The sequence below is a fragment of the Rhamphochromis longiceps genome, linkage group LG8, assembly GCF_057381845.1.
Source record: "Rhamphochromis longiceps isolate RC_006_pf linkage group LG8, R_longiceps_female_GT1.1, whole genome shotgun sequence".
NCBI lineage: Eukaryota > Metazoa > Chordata > Actinopteri > Cichliformes > Cichlidae > Rhamphochromis > Rhamphochromis longiceps.
Window position 1 is genome coordinate 18,359,556 of NC_140564.1, and position 17,512 is coordinate 18,377,067.

The 17,512-nt window shown below is 46.4% G+C and overlaps 1 protein-coding gene across 1 annotated transcript; it reads left to right on the forward strand.

Annotated features, from left to right (window-relative positions):
• Positions 1-1,066: 1,066 nt before the first annotated feature.
• On the forward strand, positions 1,067-17,124 carry prr12a (proline rich 12a). Its single transcript, XM_085416234.1, has 15 exons — positions 1,067-2,452; positions 4,319-4,476; positions 4,956-5,117; positions 5,399-10,137; positions 10,602-10,829; positions 10,981-11,680; positions 11,785-12,311; positions 12,444-12,560; positions 12,746-12,879; positions 13,126-13,607; positions 13,716-13,835; positions 14,308-14,405; positions 15,212-15,343; positions 15,665-15,760; positions 15,856-17,124. Exons 1-15 carry the CDS (start codon positions 2,370-2,372, stop codon positions 15,988-15,990), a joined length of 7,911 nt encoding a protein of 2,636 aa, XP_085272360.1. The 5' UTR covers positions 1,067-2,369; the 3' UTR covers positions 15,991-17,124.
• Positions 17,125-17,512: the final 388 nt, after the last annotated feature.

Here is a 17,512-nt window from a genome sequence, read left to right on the forward strand (position 1 = left end):
TAACCAAAACAAGGTGGCTTTTAAAGGCAGTTAGTGTTAGTGTTTTTAATGCTACCCAAAGTAAAACAAAACAAAACAGTTTTTTCTTTTAACTCATCTTGACAACATTTTTCACACGCACACATAATTTAAGAAATCTGACATCATACGCACTCAGCTGTTTCTTCGACAAACTATAACCCACAATGGCAACATATGGGAATTTTGAAAGTTATTTAGTAGTCATAGTCATAATGTAAGATTTTACAGACTCTCATCATAATAATTATTAAAACTAAGGAAAAATACAGGGAATAATAGGAATAGTTCCCCAGAGCAGCTTCTTAACCAAAATTATGCATTTGATTGATAGAAATCAGATATAGATATAAATCTTATTGGCCCACACAGTCCAAGAATAACTGATTATGATGCCTTTTCCCCCACTTCCCGCTGATTTCCCCCCCAAAATCAGCATCCCATCATTTGGTGTTACAGTTAATTTCACAGTGTCACAGGATACAGCTTTCAACATAACAGAATAGGTACCAGCATGATGTGTCCTCTTTGCATCTACAGATAAAAGAGGGCATGACAAAACATTGGTGATATTTGCCACCTGTGCTTTTAAGCGGTATTTACAGTATGTGGTTATATTTAACTTGGCCACTAGAGGGCAACAAACATCCATATTCACACAATAATGTGAATAATAACCTGCACAAATAGGCCTCCAGAGCGTGTGCATCATGGGCACACAAAGGGGTCCACATCTACATTCGGCAGTGATTCATTTAAAAGCCCGTTCACCTTTTGTGTAACTTCGCTAATACCTCATCTTGGTTGCATCTCGGTGGATGTGGGCAGCGTTTGGAGACAATGGCAAGTTATTATGATAATCAAGCCAATTAAAGTATCTCACGAAGCCGTGCTCAAGAGCGTGAACCTGTGTCTCAGCGCCACTGAACCCTCCTACTTTATAATGACTGTAGAATCCAGTGTGCCATCTGCTGGTGTAAAAGAATATGTGCATTGTGGGGTCTGGCAGACAGGTTCTCCAAATAATAAGATTAGCAAGAAAAAAAGAAAGATCTAAACAGATCTTGGCATGATAAAGATTATGGAAGGAAGACGGTACTTAGAGTTTAAATGATTAGAGACAATCTGCAGCTTAATTAAATTATTTCATGAAGCATCTCGTTGGAAGCAGGAAATGCCTCTGTACCTCAAAGTAGCTGGACATTTTGGATGCGAATGCGAATGTGTAAAGTAACTGATGGAGGCCCGTAAATCTGATAATTACAGGGATTTTTTTGTTGCACTCGAACGCGTCTAAGCAAATCGCAGCATTCGCTGCGAGCAGGTGACTATTTTGTGTAAATTGATACGTAAAGGTTCAGAAAGGTAACAAAAAATCTAGAATTTGAGCAGGGCTAGTTGGCAAACTGAAAAGCGTGAATGGAGGTCACCGCAGACAGTGAGTGAGTCTCGGCGGAGACACAGAAAGGGGGAGAGGGAGGACGGACAAGCGGCCAGCCGCCTTCAAAAATGGCGTCTCCGGAGGAAAATGAGTAAAAAATATTAAAACGCGGCCTGCTTTCTTTACACTTCCTCGTTTGGGCTTTAAGGTTTTTCGTGCTCTGGTGGATTTTTTTCTCTCGTGAGCAACCTCGTCGTCGCTTTTACTTGTATGTACCAAAAGAGAAATATGGGGAGCGAGCATTTGGGGAAATAAAAGCAGCCCCGTTTTATTTTGATGCGTCGTTACTGACAGCTAGCATCTGCTGCTAGCTCAACAGCTCTGCTCCGAAAGGGGGGTGGGAACGATTTTGCATGCAAGGGAGGAAAAAAAGGGGGAAGAGGTTTTCAAATTGTGGATTTCTTTGCTCGTCTACTGGGGCTGATTGCTACCAACGTGGCTTGTCGATTGCAATCTTTTCTCGTGCTAGCAGCCTAGCCAAAACTAGCCGAAAGAAAAGGGGAGGAGAGACGGTGGAAAAAGGACGCATTCAAGTCAAATGTTTATCAGCATTTCGCCCATCGCCGGCCAAATCCGCGGCATCTTCATCATGACCGTGACTGGTTTCAGACTAAATCTGCATTCGTGGAAATGATAAATGTGAAAGGCGTAGGAATAGGAGAAAGACTGGCTTTTTTGGAGGTGGTTGGATTATAACCCCGTAGACCCCCCCTTTTTTTCATCCAGCTTTCTCCTCCTCCCCTCCATTTCTCTTTCAATATGCTGTTTTCCACTCCTGAGGACTTGCTTATGAAACCGGGGAAAATAGTCTGAAAACGAGAACGTGAGAGACTGGATTTTTTTTTCCGTAACCTGCCCTGCGACGTTCTCGTTGCTTTCATCCTCATCGCACACACTGTACACCACATAAATGGATAGAAATTACCCGGGAACAGGATTCGGTGATTTGGGCGCAGGAGCAGGATGGAGTTACGAGAGAACGGCAAAAGCAAGGTATGCATTGGATTCAGACAATGTGCATGCATTAGTGCTACTTTGCACGGTGTGACCCATGTAAACAAATTGTCGCCATTCACGTATAGCCCCATGCCTTGCTATTATGTGTAATGCATTGTCATCCAAACAGTTGCATAGTAATAATATTATAAACAGGAATGGATGAGTGTGTGTCGTGGGGGTGGGCGGGGTGGAGAAAGGAAAGGTAGGGGAAATGAACTGAATGTGATTGACAGACGTGGGTTTTTTAGGTAGACCTGGCAGGGTGGAGGAGGTAGTGGTGGTGGTGGTGATGGTGGTGGGGGGGAGGAGGAGGATGTCTGGAGTATCCATAGGAATTATTGTTCCCTGTGTGCAGGCCTGGACACAAACCCCCGATAGATGGATAGAAATTCATTGGATTGATAGGATCTGGGAAAGAGTGCAGACGCAGCAAAGCCATTCCAGCAGCACCCCCGAACAGACATCAACAAGATGAACTGATGCATATTAACGAGAGGATGCATTTAATTAAAGATTTCTTAAATAACCACATCTTAAAGAGGCGAAAAAATGGGGAAGGAAATTATTCACACAAGGCTAACGCAACAATCATAATTGAGGTTTTGGCTGTCTTTTTCGCCAAGCATGATCCAAATTGTGGGGTTTTTTGTTTTGTTTTGTTTTTTTTAATTTTGGATGATTTGGGTTCATTTGCATAATAAATTGCCCCACATTCACTCTTGTGTCAAACATGCAGCTTGTCGTTTGCCTGAATAGTAAATTTCAATAAAATTAGGCCAAGGGTGAATGCATTTGGTGGTAGTAAAAATCGGCTGGACCCTGTAAGAATGCCTGTCTTTTTTAGCTTTGATTAGCCCTGAGAGCTAGCGCTCTGTTGCAGGGATGTGTATCGAGGCCTGTGCATGCAAACGTCATTGCCTCATGTATAGATGCACATGTGTGATATTTAAACCCAGATGTAGCAGCCGGATCACACTCGAAAGCCTTCGCGGTCCCTCGGGGAATAATATTTGATGAAACAAACCTAGCTAGTTGCTGATGTTTGCATGCAGCTTAGCATGCATTTGCGTCGGCTTGCACCATCCAGCTGTTAGCTCCATCATCATAATCAGTGCTTACAAGCATATTAATCAGTTGTCTTTGGTGCTCAGTAAGGAAACTGTATTTTTCACTCGGCGCACTTCCACGCGTTGATTACACATGCTTTATGTAAATGCAAGGCTGGCCTTGCAGTTTGGGCCTAGTATCTGCATTTCTACCATAGCTGCTGTGCTCTGCTAGGCGGTGCTAACAGCAGCACAAAATGTTAGCATGTCATCTGGTTAGCCAGGCAGCCACGCATTTCATCTCTCTTTTGTAAAGCACAGTACTGCCAGTGGAAGCTTTTAAGATTTAAGCAGGGAGTTGATTTAGATTGGGGAAATTACAAATTATGCAATGAGCGTGTCTTCTGATTTCATTATAATAATTGCAAATTAGCTGTTCTTTTATTTTTGCATAGCATGTATACAGCTGGTTTTAAACATTTGCATATGGTTTAATACATTTGGATGTAATGAACAATTCTGTAATCCAATGCTTATCAGAGATTTGCTTTACACCTGTAGATCACGTCCAAGAAGCGTGAAGATATTAAGGGTATGCCCCTAATGAGTAGGGCTGGATGTAACATCATTCATTAAATGAGCGACCTGCATATTAGATGTGTGTTTTTAAAAGGTAGACCCCAGATCAGGAAGTGTTTCCTCATGGGTCACGTTGTGAGAACAGATTATGTTTTCATAAATTCTCATATGAGTGAAATTACTGACAGTTCACAACCCCTCCTCACCCGTCCTCTCTACTCCCATGTCTTCCCAGTCTTGTATATGGGAGTTCCAGATCATCCCACCCAGAGTCTGAGCTCCTTCACCGGCAAGCTTACGCCACCCCTCACCCTCTGCAGGGCTATGCCACCAATCACCACCCAGGGAGCTCTGGCCAAGGCGGAGCTTGGGGAGCAGCTGGACGGAGTTTGGGTAAGATAAATGTCATACCTTCCATGTCACCACCATAAGGGGCCCTGGCAATGAATTATTGTGTCTGTCCATACAGGCCCTGGCAGATTATTGTCATTGAAAAATGTGCACATTATCGCTTGGATGAGTCAAACCCTTGGATGTTGAAGCTTGTGCTCATTCTCATACGTTTTTTTTTTTTTTTTTTTTTTTTCCCCAATGGCTTATGAGTTGTGTATTTTTTTAGATACAGCTGGAACTTCTACAGTTCCCTTTTATATTCTTTGCTTTACATCAGGTTTGCCAAATAAACCTCTTGAGAAGTTAAACCTAATTTTCTTACTTTACGTACATCTGAGCAACTGGCTTTTTTTTTTTTTTTTTTTTTTGTTAAATTGATTGGTTGATTGATCATTTTTATTAATTAATTAATAAAAATTATCAATCTTGATCTTAATCAGTGAATAAATGTTTCATTGTTCTGCCTTTCTTTTCTAAAGGTTTGTCTGGGCTGTTTGATACTGGCCTCCACCACGCCAGCCCCTCTGCTCCCGATGCCTCTGTCATGAATCTGATCTCAGCCCTGGAGTCCCGGGGTCCCCAGCCTCCGCCCTCTGCCTCCTCCCTACTATCCCAGTTCCGCACGCCATCCTGGCAAACAGGTGGGGCTATGTTAGATCTTCCCTGATGTGCTGACATTCAAACAGGCCCCGCAGTCAATATGACATTTAAAAAAACGCCCAATGTTTGCCCATCATTATTATTCTGAGTGTGTGACTATGTGTGTTTTATCAAATATTTATTGTACTTGTCTATAGTTTTCCCTTTGACTTGATTAATTTTAAATCCTCTTTTTTGTTTTACTAATTAATTTATGTCAGATTTTGAAATGATAGCTTGAAGGTTACTGAGTAATTTTGCAATGTCTTCCTCTTCTTAACAGCGATGCACACGCCTGCTCCTCCTGAACTATTCATCTCGGGAGCCCTTCCTGGCTCTGGCTCTTTTCCCTCCTCCTCAGCTCTATCAGCCTATCAGCATCCGGCTTCCTTCTCCAGCCGTTCATTCCCTGGTGCCTCCCTTTCCCTCCAGGACACACCCACTTTCAGTCCAACATCCAATGGTCTGCTCTCCCCACATGACCCCCTAATACACATAAAAGCCCCATCTCAGTCAAGTCTGGGATTTGATAGACTCCTGTCCTCACAGGGTGCTGCTGCAGCTGCTTACAGGGGCAGTCAGGATCCCACAGGTGCCACATCAGCCCAAGCGTCCTCTGCCAGGCACCTGCAGTCACACCAGTTCAACTTGCTGTCGTCACAGCTACAGGATCAGTCCTCCCAGCTGTATAATCCGTCAGTCTTTCCCTCAGCCCAGCCCCAGCCTCAGTCTCAGTCCCAGTCTAACTCTGCTCAGGAGAGGGCCGTGCCTCGGCAGGACAGCGTTATCAAACACTACCAGCGCCCCACGCCAGCTCAGTCGCAGCTCTCGTCCTCTGCTGCCCACTCTCTTCAGCACTACCTCGGCTGTTCAGGGCCTGGGTACCAGCAGATCGCCACCCATCACAGGCATGCCGGACTTTCTTGCAGTCCGTTGGGAGACCAGAGCCCCTCATCTGACCACAAGCCCACCTCCCGCACTGAGCAGTATCGGTCAATTAATCAGCCTCCCTATTCCTCCTCTTCCTCCTCCTCCTCTTCCTCCTCAGCTGGGAAAGGTACCAAAAGCAGCTCAAGCAGTGGCTATTCTTCTGGCAGTTCTGCATCATCTTCCAGAACTCCTCACACTCCCCCTTCGGCTTCATCCACCTCCTCTTCCTCCTCTTCCTCTTCTGCCACCTCTGGGGCTCATCCTTCCAACTCGATTCCCACCTCCACTTCCAGTGCAGCCCCTTCCAGGCAACAGCCACCCCCTCAGCCAGCTCCGCCTCCTCCAGCCCCTCAGCAGCAGCCTCCTGCCACCTCTACATCAGCTCCCCAATCTCTTCCAAAATCCTGCCTCTCAGGCTATGGCTCTCCTGTCCCCCCAGTGAAGACCCCCACATCTGCTCTAACTGGTCAGACCCCACCGCAGCAACAAACACAGTCATATTCCCCTAATCAACCCCCCACATCTCACCTGGCTCAGTCCTACGGAGGCTTTAGTTCACCACAAGCTCAAGACTTGAGCTCAGGTACTGGAGGGAAAGGCTATGGAAGTCTGGGAGGACGAAGCCAGTCTTATTCCACTGATCTATATGGAACTGACTCTGCTTATGGATCACTTCCATCCTCTCTGGGTGGAGCTGGAAGCCCATCGCTAGGCTATGGAGCCCCAGGCCACTCACCTGCCCTTCTAAGGTCAAGTGGTTCATCAGGCAGTGGAGCATCTGGGGGAGGAAGCAGCAGTGGCACAGGAAGTGGAAACTCTGGGTCAGGGGGAGGAGCAGGAAATGGTCTCACCAATGAGAGAGGTGGAGGAGGTAGTGGAGGTGCGTCTTACCATATCCCAGACTCCAGCCCCTCTCCATCAGGCAACTCTGGCATCATCCGTCCAGGGTTGCACTCACCAGTACCCAACTGCCCTACTCAATCTCCAGGAGGACCAGGCTCAAATAAATACATTTCCTCAGTTCTCTCCCCGACTTTCTTAGCCTCCCCACAAGGCTTCCCTGACACCAGAGGTCCCAGCTCCCAACCTCAGTCGTATCACTCCACCTCCTCCAAGACGAAGGCGGACACTTCTATGCTAGGCGTGGGTTCTCAGAGATCTCAAGAGGAAGTAGATGACGATGATGAGTTCTTGATCCAACATCTGTTGCAAGCCCAAGCGAGCCCTGCTCCTCAGGCTGCTCATCACCATCCTCAACAACAGCCCCAGCAGACATCTCAACAAACACAGCCTCAGCCCCAGTCAGTGCCCCCAACCACTGATTCAGGCAAAGGGATGAGCTATGACATGAGTAAGACTCCTGAGGAGAGGTACCACCCTCAGAGTGTCATACGTACCCACAGTGCCACAACCACTGCTGGAGTAGGAAATGCAGGTTCTGGAGGGTCCATCTCAGGGCTGGATAGCCAGCTGGAGATGTCACTGAAGAAACAACAGCAGCAACATCAACAACACCACCATCAACAGCAGCAGCAGCAAAGGAACGAGCGCTCCGTGGGAAGCAGCAGGAGCAGCGGTGGGAGAGGCAGCGCTGAACAAGTACACTCCCACCTCCATCACCATGATAACTTAGGCTCCGTAGTCCACTATGGCCGGGGCGACCCATACACTCAGCACTCCCTCGCTCCCCAGCACTCCTCACACACTCAACATGTGTCCTCACACTCGCAGATACCACCACACACCCAAATGGAGCTCCAGAAGAAGCCACAGGAGCGTGCAGAAATCCCTTATCCACGGAAAACACCTGAGATCCAACAGCAGCATTCCCAGTCTCAAGCTGCTGCGTCCCTGATGGACTCTCCCACCGATCAGTCTCGTCAGCCACCACATCTGCTCCAGTCGGTGTTGTCTCACACCACCCGCAACAAGATGGAGCCCCATCCACAGCACCACAAGATGGACTCTCATCGGCAACACCAACAGCATCACAAAATGGACTCCCATCCTCAGCACCAACAGCACCAGAAGATGGACTCCCACCAACATCAGCAGCACCACAAAATTGACTCTCATTCACAGCATCAGCAGCACCATAAAATGGACTCTCTCCCCCAGCAGCAGCAGCACTCTATTAGCCAACAACAAGCTGTAATGGATAATACTGGTGGGAGACTTGGCTCGAGTAAACACCAGCCTCAGTCTCAGTCCCAAGCCACCCAGCTCCAGCTTCAGCTGCAGTCCCAAGCTTTGGAGGTAGCAGCGGCTCACTACAACCACGGGCCCCCGCCACATCAGCACGAGCAGAGCCAGGTCAAACAAAGCTCTGTGGTCTCTTCCCTGGACATGCTGGAGCGCTCCCTCTCCCAAACCTCCAGCACAGACGTCGCAGTTGCAGAAGACAGACGTGGCGGACCGGGCAGCGCAGGAAGGAGCGGAGCGAGTGGCGAGCGCCACCGACAACAGCAGCAAGAGCAGCAGAGGCAGCATGCGCCCCACCATCAGCCTCCCCAAACCCACCACTCGCAGCAGCATTCAGCCTCTGAACTCCACTCCTTCCTTACGGAGCCTGACATCGGCTTATCGACCCCGTCTCACATGCATCACCTTTCCCAGCACCACGCGCAGCAGCAGCAGCATCCGTCCTCGCAACACCAACAAACCCACTCTCACCACCCACATACACAGCCCCACCCTCAGCAGCCTCCTCACCCTCATCATATACCCCCACCTTCTGCTTCGGCCCTCTCGCAGCCTCAGCCTGACCCACAGCAGCCGCTCTCAGCCCAGCTCACCCCTCAGCAGAGCCAGCTGGACCAGCAGCGCTCAGAACAGCACCAGTTTGACACGGTCAGCCCCGTGGAGAAAGCAGACCAGAATCAGCAAAGTAACCGCTTTGTACCTTTAACGTCTATCTGCTTCCCAGACTCCCTGCTTCAGGATGAAGACCGCTCCTTTTTTCCAGGAATGGAGGACATGTTTTGCGCAGAGGACTACAAGTCTAGCTGTGCTGGTGGTGCAGGACCAGGGCAGGAAGAGATGAATGAAAGCCACACCGGGCAAGAAGGAATGGATGCACTGAAAGCGGGACAGAGTGCAGGTGGAGCAGGGGGAAGCAGTGGCCCAAGTTATGACATAATGGGTCATCATGGTGGAGACCAGGGTTATGAACCTTACTGTCATGGCTTGGATGAACCTTCCAACAACACCATGACCCTGGATCTAGACTCCCTTAAAACACATGAGCTGCCTTCAACTGTCAACACTGAGCAGCTAGGTTTGATACAGTCACAGGCCCCAGCGATGGGTATGACCTCCAATACAGCTGGTCCCAACAATTCTGGAGCTAAAATGTCCTCAGGGCCTGGAGGAACTAACGCGGGACCTGGTTCTGGAGGTCTCCAGTCTCCCATTTTTTGCTCATCTCGTCCCAAGAAGCTCCTTAAGTCTAGCTCTTTCCACCTGTTAAAGGAGCGCAGGGACCCCAACACACTGCCTAAGAAAAGTTATGCTCAAGAGTACGAGTTTGAAGACGATGAGGATAAAGCCGATCAGCCAGCTGACATCCGGCTGAATAGCCGGAGACTCCCGGACTTGTTGCCGGATTTGGTGTCCAGCTGCAGAAAAGGAGGAGGAGGAAGTGGCTCTCTCAGCCCTTTAATGGGTGACATTGATTTCTACCACTCCTCTGGCTACTCGACTATGGGTTCACACACACTCCTGCCTCCAGAAGGACCCAAGAAGAGAGGCCGAAAGCCCACTAGGCCCAAAAGAGAGGGTCCTCCAAGGCCAAGAGGGAGACCCCGCATCCGTCCTATGCCTGAGCCGTACACTCCAAGAGGGATGATGGGGGAGATGGGTGGAATGACAGTAGGAGGGGGATTCAGCGTAGAGGGGCGAGGGAGGGGTAGGGGCCGTGGAAGCCGAGGCAGAGGAGGAAGAAGGGAGGATATGTATATAGAAATGAGCGGGAAGGAGCCGGATCAGATGCACCACCATCACCTCCATCAGCAGCAGCAGCCGCCACAGCAGCTCCATCACCAGCCACAGCAGCAGCAACAGCAGCAGCATGAGCCAATTCCACCTCTCAAGGTCAGTGGGATTCTGCCAGGAAAAGGCAGGTTTGACGCTGATAAAAGTACAAAGCAAACACTAGTTTTTTGGGTTTTTTTGTTTGTTTTGTTTTTTTATTGTGGTCTGATGGTGGTCACTGTAAAATCCCATATAAAAGAAGGGGTTCACATATAAGCCCTGACTTTAAATAACGCAGATTTACTGATGTGATAGCAGGGAGTGTTACCTGTGTGTGGATGCTTCTTATTGGAGTCGTGAGCCAGCTGAAGGTTGCTGTTTGTGTTTTGTTTTTTTGTTTTTTTCCCTCTCTGTCTCTGTTTCATTATTAGTCACTGTCCTCCATTTTTTTCCTAGTTATTATAACTGATTATTTCTTAAATTTAAAATTAATTTATCTTAGGTTTCTAGATTTTTGCCAACTACGCCTTTACATTCATGCAAAAATACAATTAATATGAGGTTTATTCTCTTTTTATTTTCAGATCAAGTTACCCATTGGTACTCTGTCCTCCTCTGATGCTTTGCTGAGGACAGATTCTCTGTCTGGCACGGACCCTGCTTTGTCAGACGGCTCAGTTGGCTCTGCTCCCTCACTTGGTTTAAGTCCCGGACCTCCCTGCAGCACTGAAAGCACCAGAAGTCAGGACAAGATCAAACAGAAAAGCCAGATGATGGGTGAAGGAGTGGATGACGAGGGGCTGGAGGAAAGGGTAACAGCTACAGGATTTCATTTTCGCTGTGTGAAGAAGAAAATGTTGAAAATTGCTCAGGCTGAATTTAAATGAAAATAATTTGACTTTGTGGCTCGATAGTTTTTGTATTTGATCTGAATTAGAGGTTCTTGTTTTGTCTTTCTTTTAGGGGGATGAGAAGGACTCTGAGTCCAAGGCTGGTTTTGTTGCTTCATTTCTGGATTTCCTGAAAACGGGAAAGAGACATCCAGGCTTGGACATCTCACCGGGAATGGAACCTGACAATGGTGAAACTTCACCCTGTAAATCAGGAGGACTACGCTCACTGTCTCCTGCACCACCTCCACCACCACCACCGCCCCCATTCGGGGATGGTGAAGGTAATGGAGGTCTGGCTTTGGGCAACTGCCCCAGCCCCAAGCGTTTAGAAGATGAGCTAAAGAGGAATCTGGAGACTTTGCCCTCTTTCTCCTCCGATGAGGAGGACTCAGTGGGAAAGAACCAGGACCTCCAGAAGAGCATCTCCTCAGCAATTTCTGCTTTGTATGACACTCCTCAGCTGACATCAAACATCCAGCCCCCGCTACCGCCTCCCCAGTCTCAAAATCAACCAAGTCAAGGCCCTCTTACACCCGCAATGCAGCCCCCGACGCTTAGCCCACAGCCTGCCATGCACACCCCCCACACCCAGCCCCAATCCAACGAACCAGATGTCCTTCAGCCAGAAGATGTAGACATGAATGAGAATAAGGAGGAAGAAGAGGAGGAGGAGGAAGAGAATGAAGAGGAGAGAAGCACCGGTGGCGATGAAGAGAGTGATATGACGGAGGAACCACAGCTGGAGACCCTGGGTGCACCAAAGCTTGATGGTAAGAGTGGGAGTTGCCTTTTAGAAATTTAGTTTAGAAATTCCTTTAATGTGTTTGTTAAAAGAATTAATGGTATTGAATTTCTTGTCCCTCCTTCCTTCCAGCTCCTCTCCCTGAGATTCCTCCAGAACCCACAACTCCTGAACCTCCCTCTGTTCCTCCATCTCCTGCTTCATCCTCGTCTCCTTCTCACTCTCCCCTCCCTCCTCTCTCGCTCCCCTCACCCCTGCCTCCAGCAGAAGAACAACAAGAGCAGGAGGACTCCCAGCCTCCGAGCCCTGTCGCTCCCACACCTCCTTCCCCCCCACCTGCACCTCCCACACTGGCTACTATCCCACAGCCTGCCACCCCTCCTCCTCCCCCTCCTCCTGCTTCAGCCCCTACTCCAGCTCCAGTCTCCCCTCCTCCTTCTGTAGCTCAGAAGGAGTCTCCCATGCCATCTCCCGAGTCCCCCGCCTCTCCAGAAGAGCCCCCAGCTCCTAAGATCACCTCGCTGCATCTTGCTCAAAAGCAAGAAGATGCTGCCATTGTTGGAGAGAGCGAGGAGGATGAGAGTGAGAGTGGAGGGGAGGGCATCTTTAGAGAAAGGGATGAGTTTGTGGTGCGTGTGGAGGACATTCGAACACTCAAGGTATTTATATGAATCTGTGAATTTTTAAAAAAATTTTTTTTTTTTAACCTATATATTAATCTTTATGTGGCTACGAAGGCATCAGTAGAGTTTTAAATACAGTAAAATAACTGATTGTGTGTTTGGATACAGCTGGCCCTGCAGACTGGCCGTGAGCCTCCACCCATCTGGAGGGTGCAGAAAGCCCTGCTGCAGAAGTTCAGCCCAGAGATCAAAGATGGGCAGAGACAGTTCTGTGCCACAAGCAATGTGAGTTCACCCCACGCCCTCGCTAATGTACCTTCAAACAAGTCTGTTTATATGCTCTTTAGTGTTCTAGCCATAATATCATAAAATAATGCAGTGTATGATATACAGGCTTTACGCCTGTCTGTATTGTTATATCATCTTCAAATTTAATGGAACTAAAAATTGTTCTTCCTTTTCTGGCTCAGTATCTTGGATACTTTGGAGATGCTAAGAGGCGCTATCAGCGAATATATGTCAAGTTTCTGGAGAATGTCAACAAAAAGGACTATGTCAGAGTGTGCTCCAGGAGACCGTGGCGCAGAGCCACACCTGCTCTCAGGTAAGAATGTTCTTCATGCTGAAACCAATGCCCATAAAGAATTTGAAACAAACTAGAGTAGATCAATGATGCGACTACCATCCAATCATTTCAGATATTAGGGAAATGCATCTACAGAAGCTGGTTGTTGATGATCGAATCATCACCGTTTTTCTGGACTTTTTAACAATTGAGGACAGGATGAGTAAAAACCCCTCAATGTTATACTGTGTTGTACTAAATAAAATTGATTTCCTCATCCTACAGACGTCAGTCCCTCCCCAGAATGGCGTCCCCTCCTGCCACTCAGGTGCCATCAAGAGTAGTGGAGAAAGAGGAGAGAGTGGCTCCACCAGTCCAGCGTGAACAGAAAGAGAAAACAAGAACGGCGACCACAACAACCACGACGACGACAAAAGAACCACGAGAGAGGAAAGAGCTCTCAGCTGCTGTGACTAAAGCTGAGGAGAAGGAGAAAAACCGGGACACAGAGAAAGAGAGGGAAAAGGAGAAGCGGGTGCAGTCGCAGCAGGAGAAAGCGGAGAAACGTGCAGCGGAGCGAGGTAGGACGAAGGAAGACAGGAAAGTGGTGGAGAGGAAGGAGAAGGAAAAGGCCGAGCGACCACCCAAGTCCAAGCCAGCCAAGGTGAAGGCAGAGCCGCCGCCCAAGAAGAGGAAGAAGTGGCTGAAGGAAGTACCTTCATCATCTGACTCAGACTCATCGGACGAGGCAGCTAGCGAAAATGAAAGTGAGACCCTTCAATTCTTTCACTGTAGATGTGTTTGTTTTGGGGTTTTTCATATTTTAATTAGTGTGATGGTAGAAGACTCCGTTTAAAACTGGTTCTCACTCACAGTGCCAGTGAAAGGTGGAGTGAACAACCGTGCCATGAGGGAGATGTTCAGGAGTTACGTGGAGATGCTGGTGAGCACGGCCCTGGACCCTGACATGATCCAAGCTCTGGAGGACACAGACGGTGAGAACCGCGCACACATCCTTCTCAACATAATTACCAGTTTTATGTTAACTGGAAAATAAAGAAATAATTATCAGATGCAATTATTAAGTGAGAAAATCTCTGCTCTAACTGGGTTAGCCTGTCTGGTAGCTCACTTTTCTCTAGCTTAAATATCTGCATTGAAACAACTGGATGGAGGTATTTTCATAAGCAGAAAGTTTGGGCAGGTTGAGTAAACATCACCGTTTCTGTCAAGTATCAGCTGCCAGGTTTTAGGTCGAAGCCTCCGGCTGGACAAACAGCCCACACGTTATGAGTTTATGAGCAGTCCAGATAAACCAGTTGTGACAGGTTAGGGGGGGAAGCCCTGGGAGTGCATGAAGAACTGCAGCCAGGGAGAGCTGCTTTCAGTTTGCTGCTGGCATTAAAATGATTGGCAGCTACATGAATGATGACTAATGAAACGTCTTTTACATTGATTGGCCATCAGATGAGCTCTACCTCCCTCCGATGAGGAAGATTGACAGCATCCTTAGCGAACAGAAGAGGAGGTTGTTGAGGAGAGTCAGCATGAGCTCTCAACACCAGGTAATCTGTGAATGTGCTGCTTATTTTTCTGTCCCTCTGGCTCACATAATAGAAGGTAATAAAAGTATTTTACACTGCTCTGTTTTACCGCCTGTAAAATATGCTGATGTTTGTGTTGGAAGAAACCTATTTACACTTTACACAAAGTCAAAGTGTCTTAAAAGGTATTTCATTTTCTTCTGGATGGATCTTATATCATGTTAGTCACCTCTAGCTTACAATAATGCCATTTCTGCTTCCTGTGCTACTTTTGTTCACCCAAGACTCAGATTGCAGAAGGTTGCCACAACACACCAAAACATTAGTTTGTCATAATAAGAAGATTGGAATGAGGAAAAAACCTGTTTTTGTTTATGGAAATGAGAGGATGCAAATTTAATGACGGATGCCTTAAGGGTGACAAGGTGGTTAAAACTGGTGGATGGATCTCATGCTTGACTTGACATGAAGTTGTTTACTTGTTTGAGCTTAAAAAGCTGTTAAATCTGCATAAATTTTTTTTAAATATTTTTAACCAATTCATATCCAGATTTTTAATTATTATTGTATGGAGGACGTTTGAAAACCACTAGACTAACAGATAACTGACACTATTTTCTTAACTAATATTTTAGTTTAATTTTTATTTCAAAAGTATAGTATTTATTTTTGTATTAGTTGAATACAATGGTTTAGCCAACTGATAACCTTGGTAGACCCTGTAACAGGATGCCTGCAGGTAAATGAAATGATCCTTGAACTCGAGGACACTGGTGTTTTGTGTGTGACTGTTTTGTGGCTGTTCCTCATTGCCCCTCTCTCTACAGGAGGTCCTGCATGCTTACCCCCAGATAATTGTAGACCCCCTGGATTCAGGAGTGGTGAGGGTCCGGCTAAGCGGTGATGCTTACAACCGCAAGACCCTCAACAGAGTCAAGAAGACCCTGCCTAAACCACAGGTGTGCATTATTTTGTGTTTGCTAAGCGCTATGAATAGTTAGAAATCCCAGCGTACAGCAGTACATCTGTGCACAGTTCTGTGAAATTTTGTGTGACTGTAAATTTTGTCAATCACAAAAAAGCCTTGAACCACGGTAGTCACTGAAATCACTACACTGACAGAATTAATCATTACTGTGAAGGGTGGTAGGTGGACACAAACACCTGTTGCAAGTTTCCAAACCCAGAACAGCAACACTTAGTTTTACTTTACTTTTTTTTTTTCCATAAATAATCTCACTAAAATTGACTCCAGCAATAATCCGAGTTCTTTTTAATAGGACCTTAAATTGTCAGCCGAGTCTTATCGGATCTACAGTCTCTACCACTCCCTGCATCATTATAAATACCACACCTTCTTACAGTGCAAGAAAGAGGTAAGAAACCATATTGTTTCTGCTCATTTTGAAGCTTCTACTTCCATGTGTTTGGTTTGGTTACAATTGTCTCTCCTTCCATCCCATTCTCCCAGACCAACACCATTGAGCAGGCAGCTGAGGACCCGGGCCAAGAGGAAGTGGTGCAGCAGTGCATGGCCAACCAGAACTGGCTGGACAGCCTCTTCAGCTCCTTCATCGAGCTGCTCACGCTCAGCACCAAAGCCTGATTCAGCCACATAAAGACACAGACAGTGAATTAAAGTAAGAGTATTTGAAAACAAAAAAGGAAAGAGATGGATCCTACTGTACAGCCCCCTCCCCCTCCCCTCTTCAAATCTCTAAGGCCCTTGATGAACACGAGAGGGTCTGTTGACGTGACCTCGGACACTGGCCTGTTTTTTTTTTTTTGTTTTGTTTTTTTTTTTTAAATTTGTTTGTTTTTGTTTTCTTGTTGTTGATCAATGATTAAAGAAATGTCTTACTTTGTGAGAAGGGGACCCCCACTCGTGGTCACGGGGCACCAAAGGGTCAGGAGGAAACTGATTGTTTTACGGGAAAAAAAAAAAAGGGAGAGAGGCAAGGTGGAAGGACAAAGAGGAGGATCGCCAAGTCAACGTGGGAGCCACTGACATCCTGTTAACTGTGTGTCATAAAGACAATAGCTCAAAGAGAAACTATTACCGCTTAGTTTTTACATAAATTATTTTTTGAAAAGACTAACATCAGCTGTTGGCTTTTGAAAAGATTAGAGGAGGGCGAGGATGCTTTTTAAAAACTGCGTGCGCCGCAAGCAGACTCACTCGTCGGCAGACAGAAACCTGAAATGTGTTAATAAACGCTCTCTCTCTATCGCTATCTCTCATTCTGTGCTATGTGAAGGGCAGCACCAGTCAGCTGTGTGATAATATATAAACACATTTTTATTATTTATATGAGGAGGTTTTTAACTTAAGCTCTCACAAGTGCTGGTTTGCTGCCCTTAAATGCTTTTTTTGTTTTTTGGGTTTTTGTTTTTTTTATTAAGAGTTGTTTTCCACAGGTTCAGTATACAATCATAACCCACATATCCAAGTCGTCTTCCCCTCTATCCAAAAAAGACCAGACGTTGAGACAGACATGTATCAAATACAGTGGGTGTAAAATAACAGCAAAAGGAGAAAAAAAAAAAAAAAAAGGACGGGGAAAATAAGGAGACTCTATTTGACTCTTTACATTGTTGTGCTTCAGTTCAATCATCATTCATGCAGGTGCAAAGAAAAAGAAGTAAACTGTCCATCTCCCACGTGGGAAGGAGGAGTATAAACGAGGAATATTTAAACATGAGATAGGCATTTCATTTTTATCATTTTGATGTTTGTGCATACTATGACTTATTTTGAAAACAATCTAATTTTCCATAAAAAAAGGAAAACAAAGATGTGTAAATACTGTACAGTTCTTGATGAAATTCTTTGTCCTTCTGTACATTAACTCTCCTGTATTTGAGAAACAAATAAAAGCTGCAAAGAACAAATGGTTTCATTTTCCTATATATACACACACACCTGCGTGCGTGTGTGTGTGTGTGTGTGTGTGTGTGTGTGTGTGTGTGTCCATCCATTTTAGCAGGGACATCTCAACTTATTGAGACCTTAAGAGGAAGGTCTGTTTGGGTGGCTCTTATGTTTAAAATGAAAGTCCCAGTTTACACAAAAATGTGCTCAACTTCTAGTCCAACTTGGCTGTTTTGACACATTAAAGCAAAAAGGA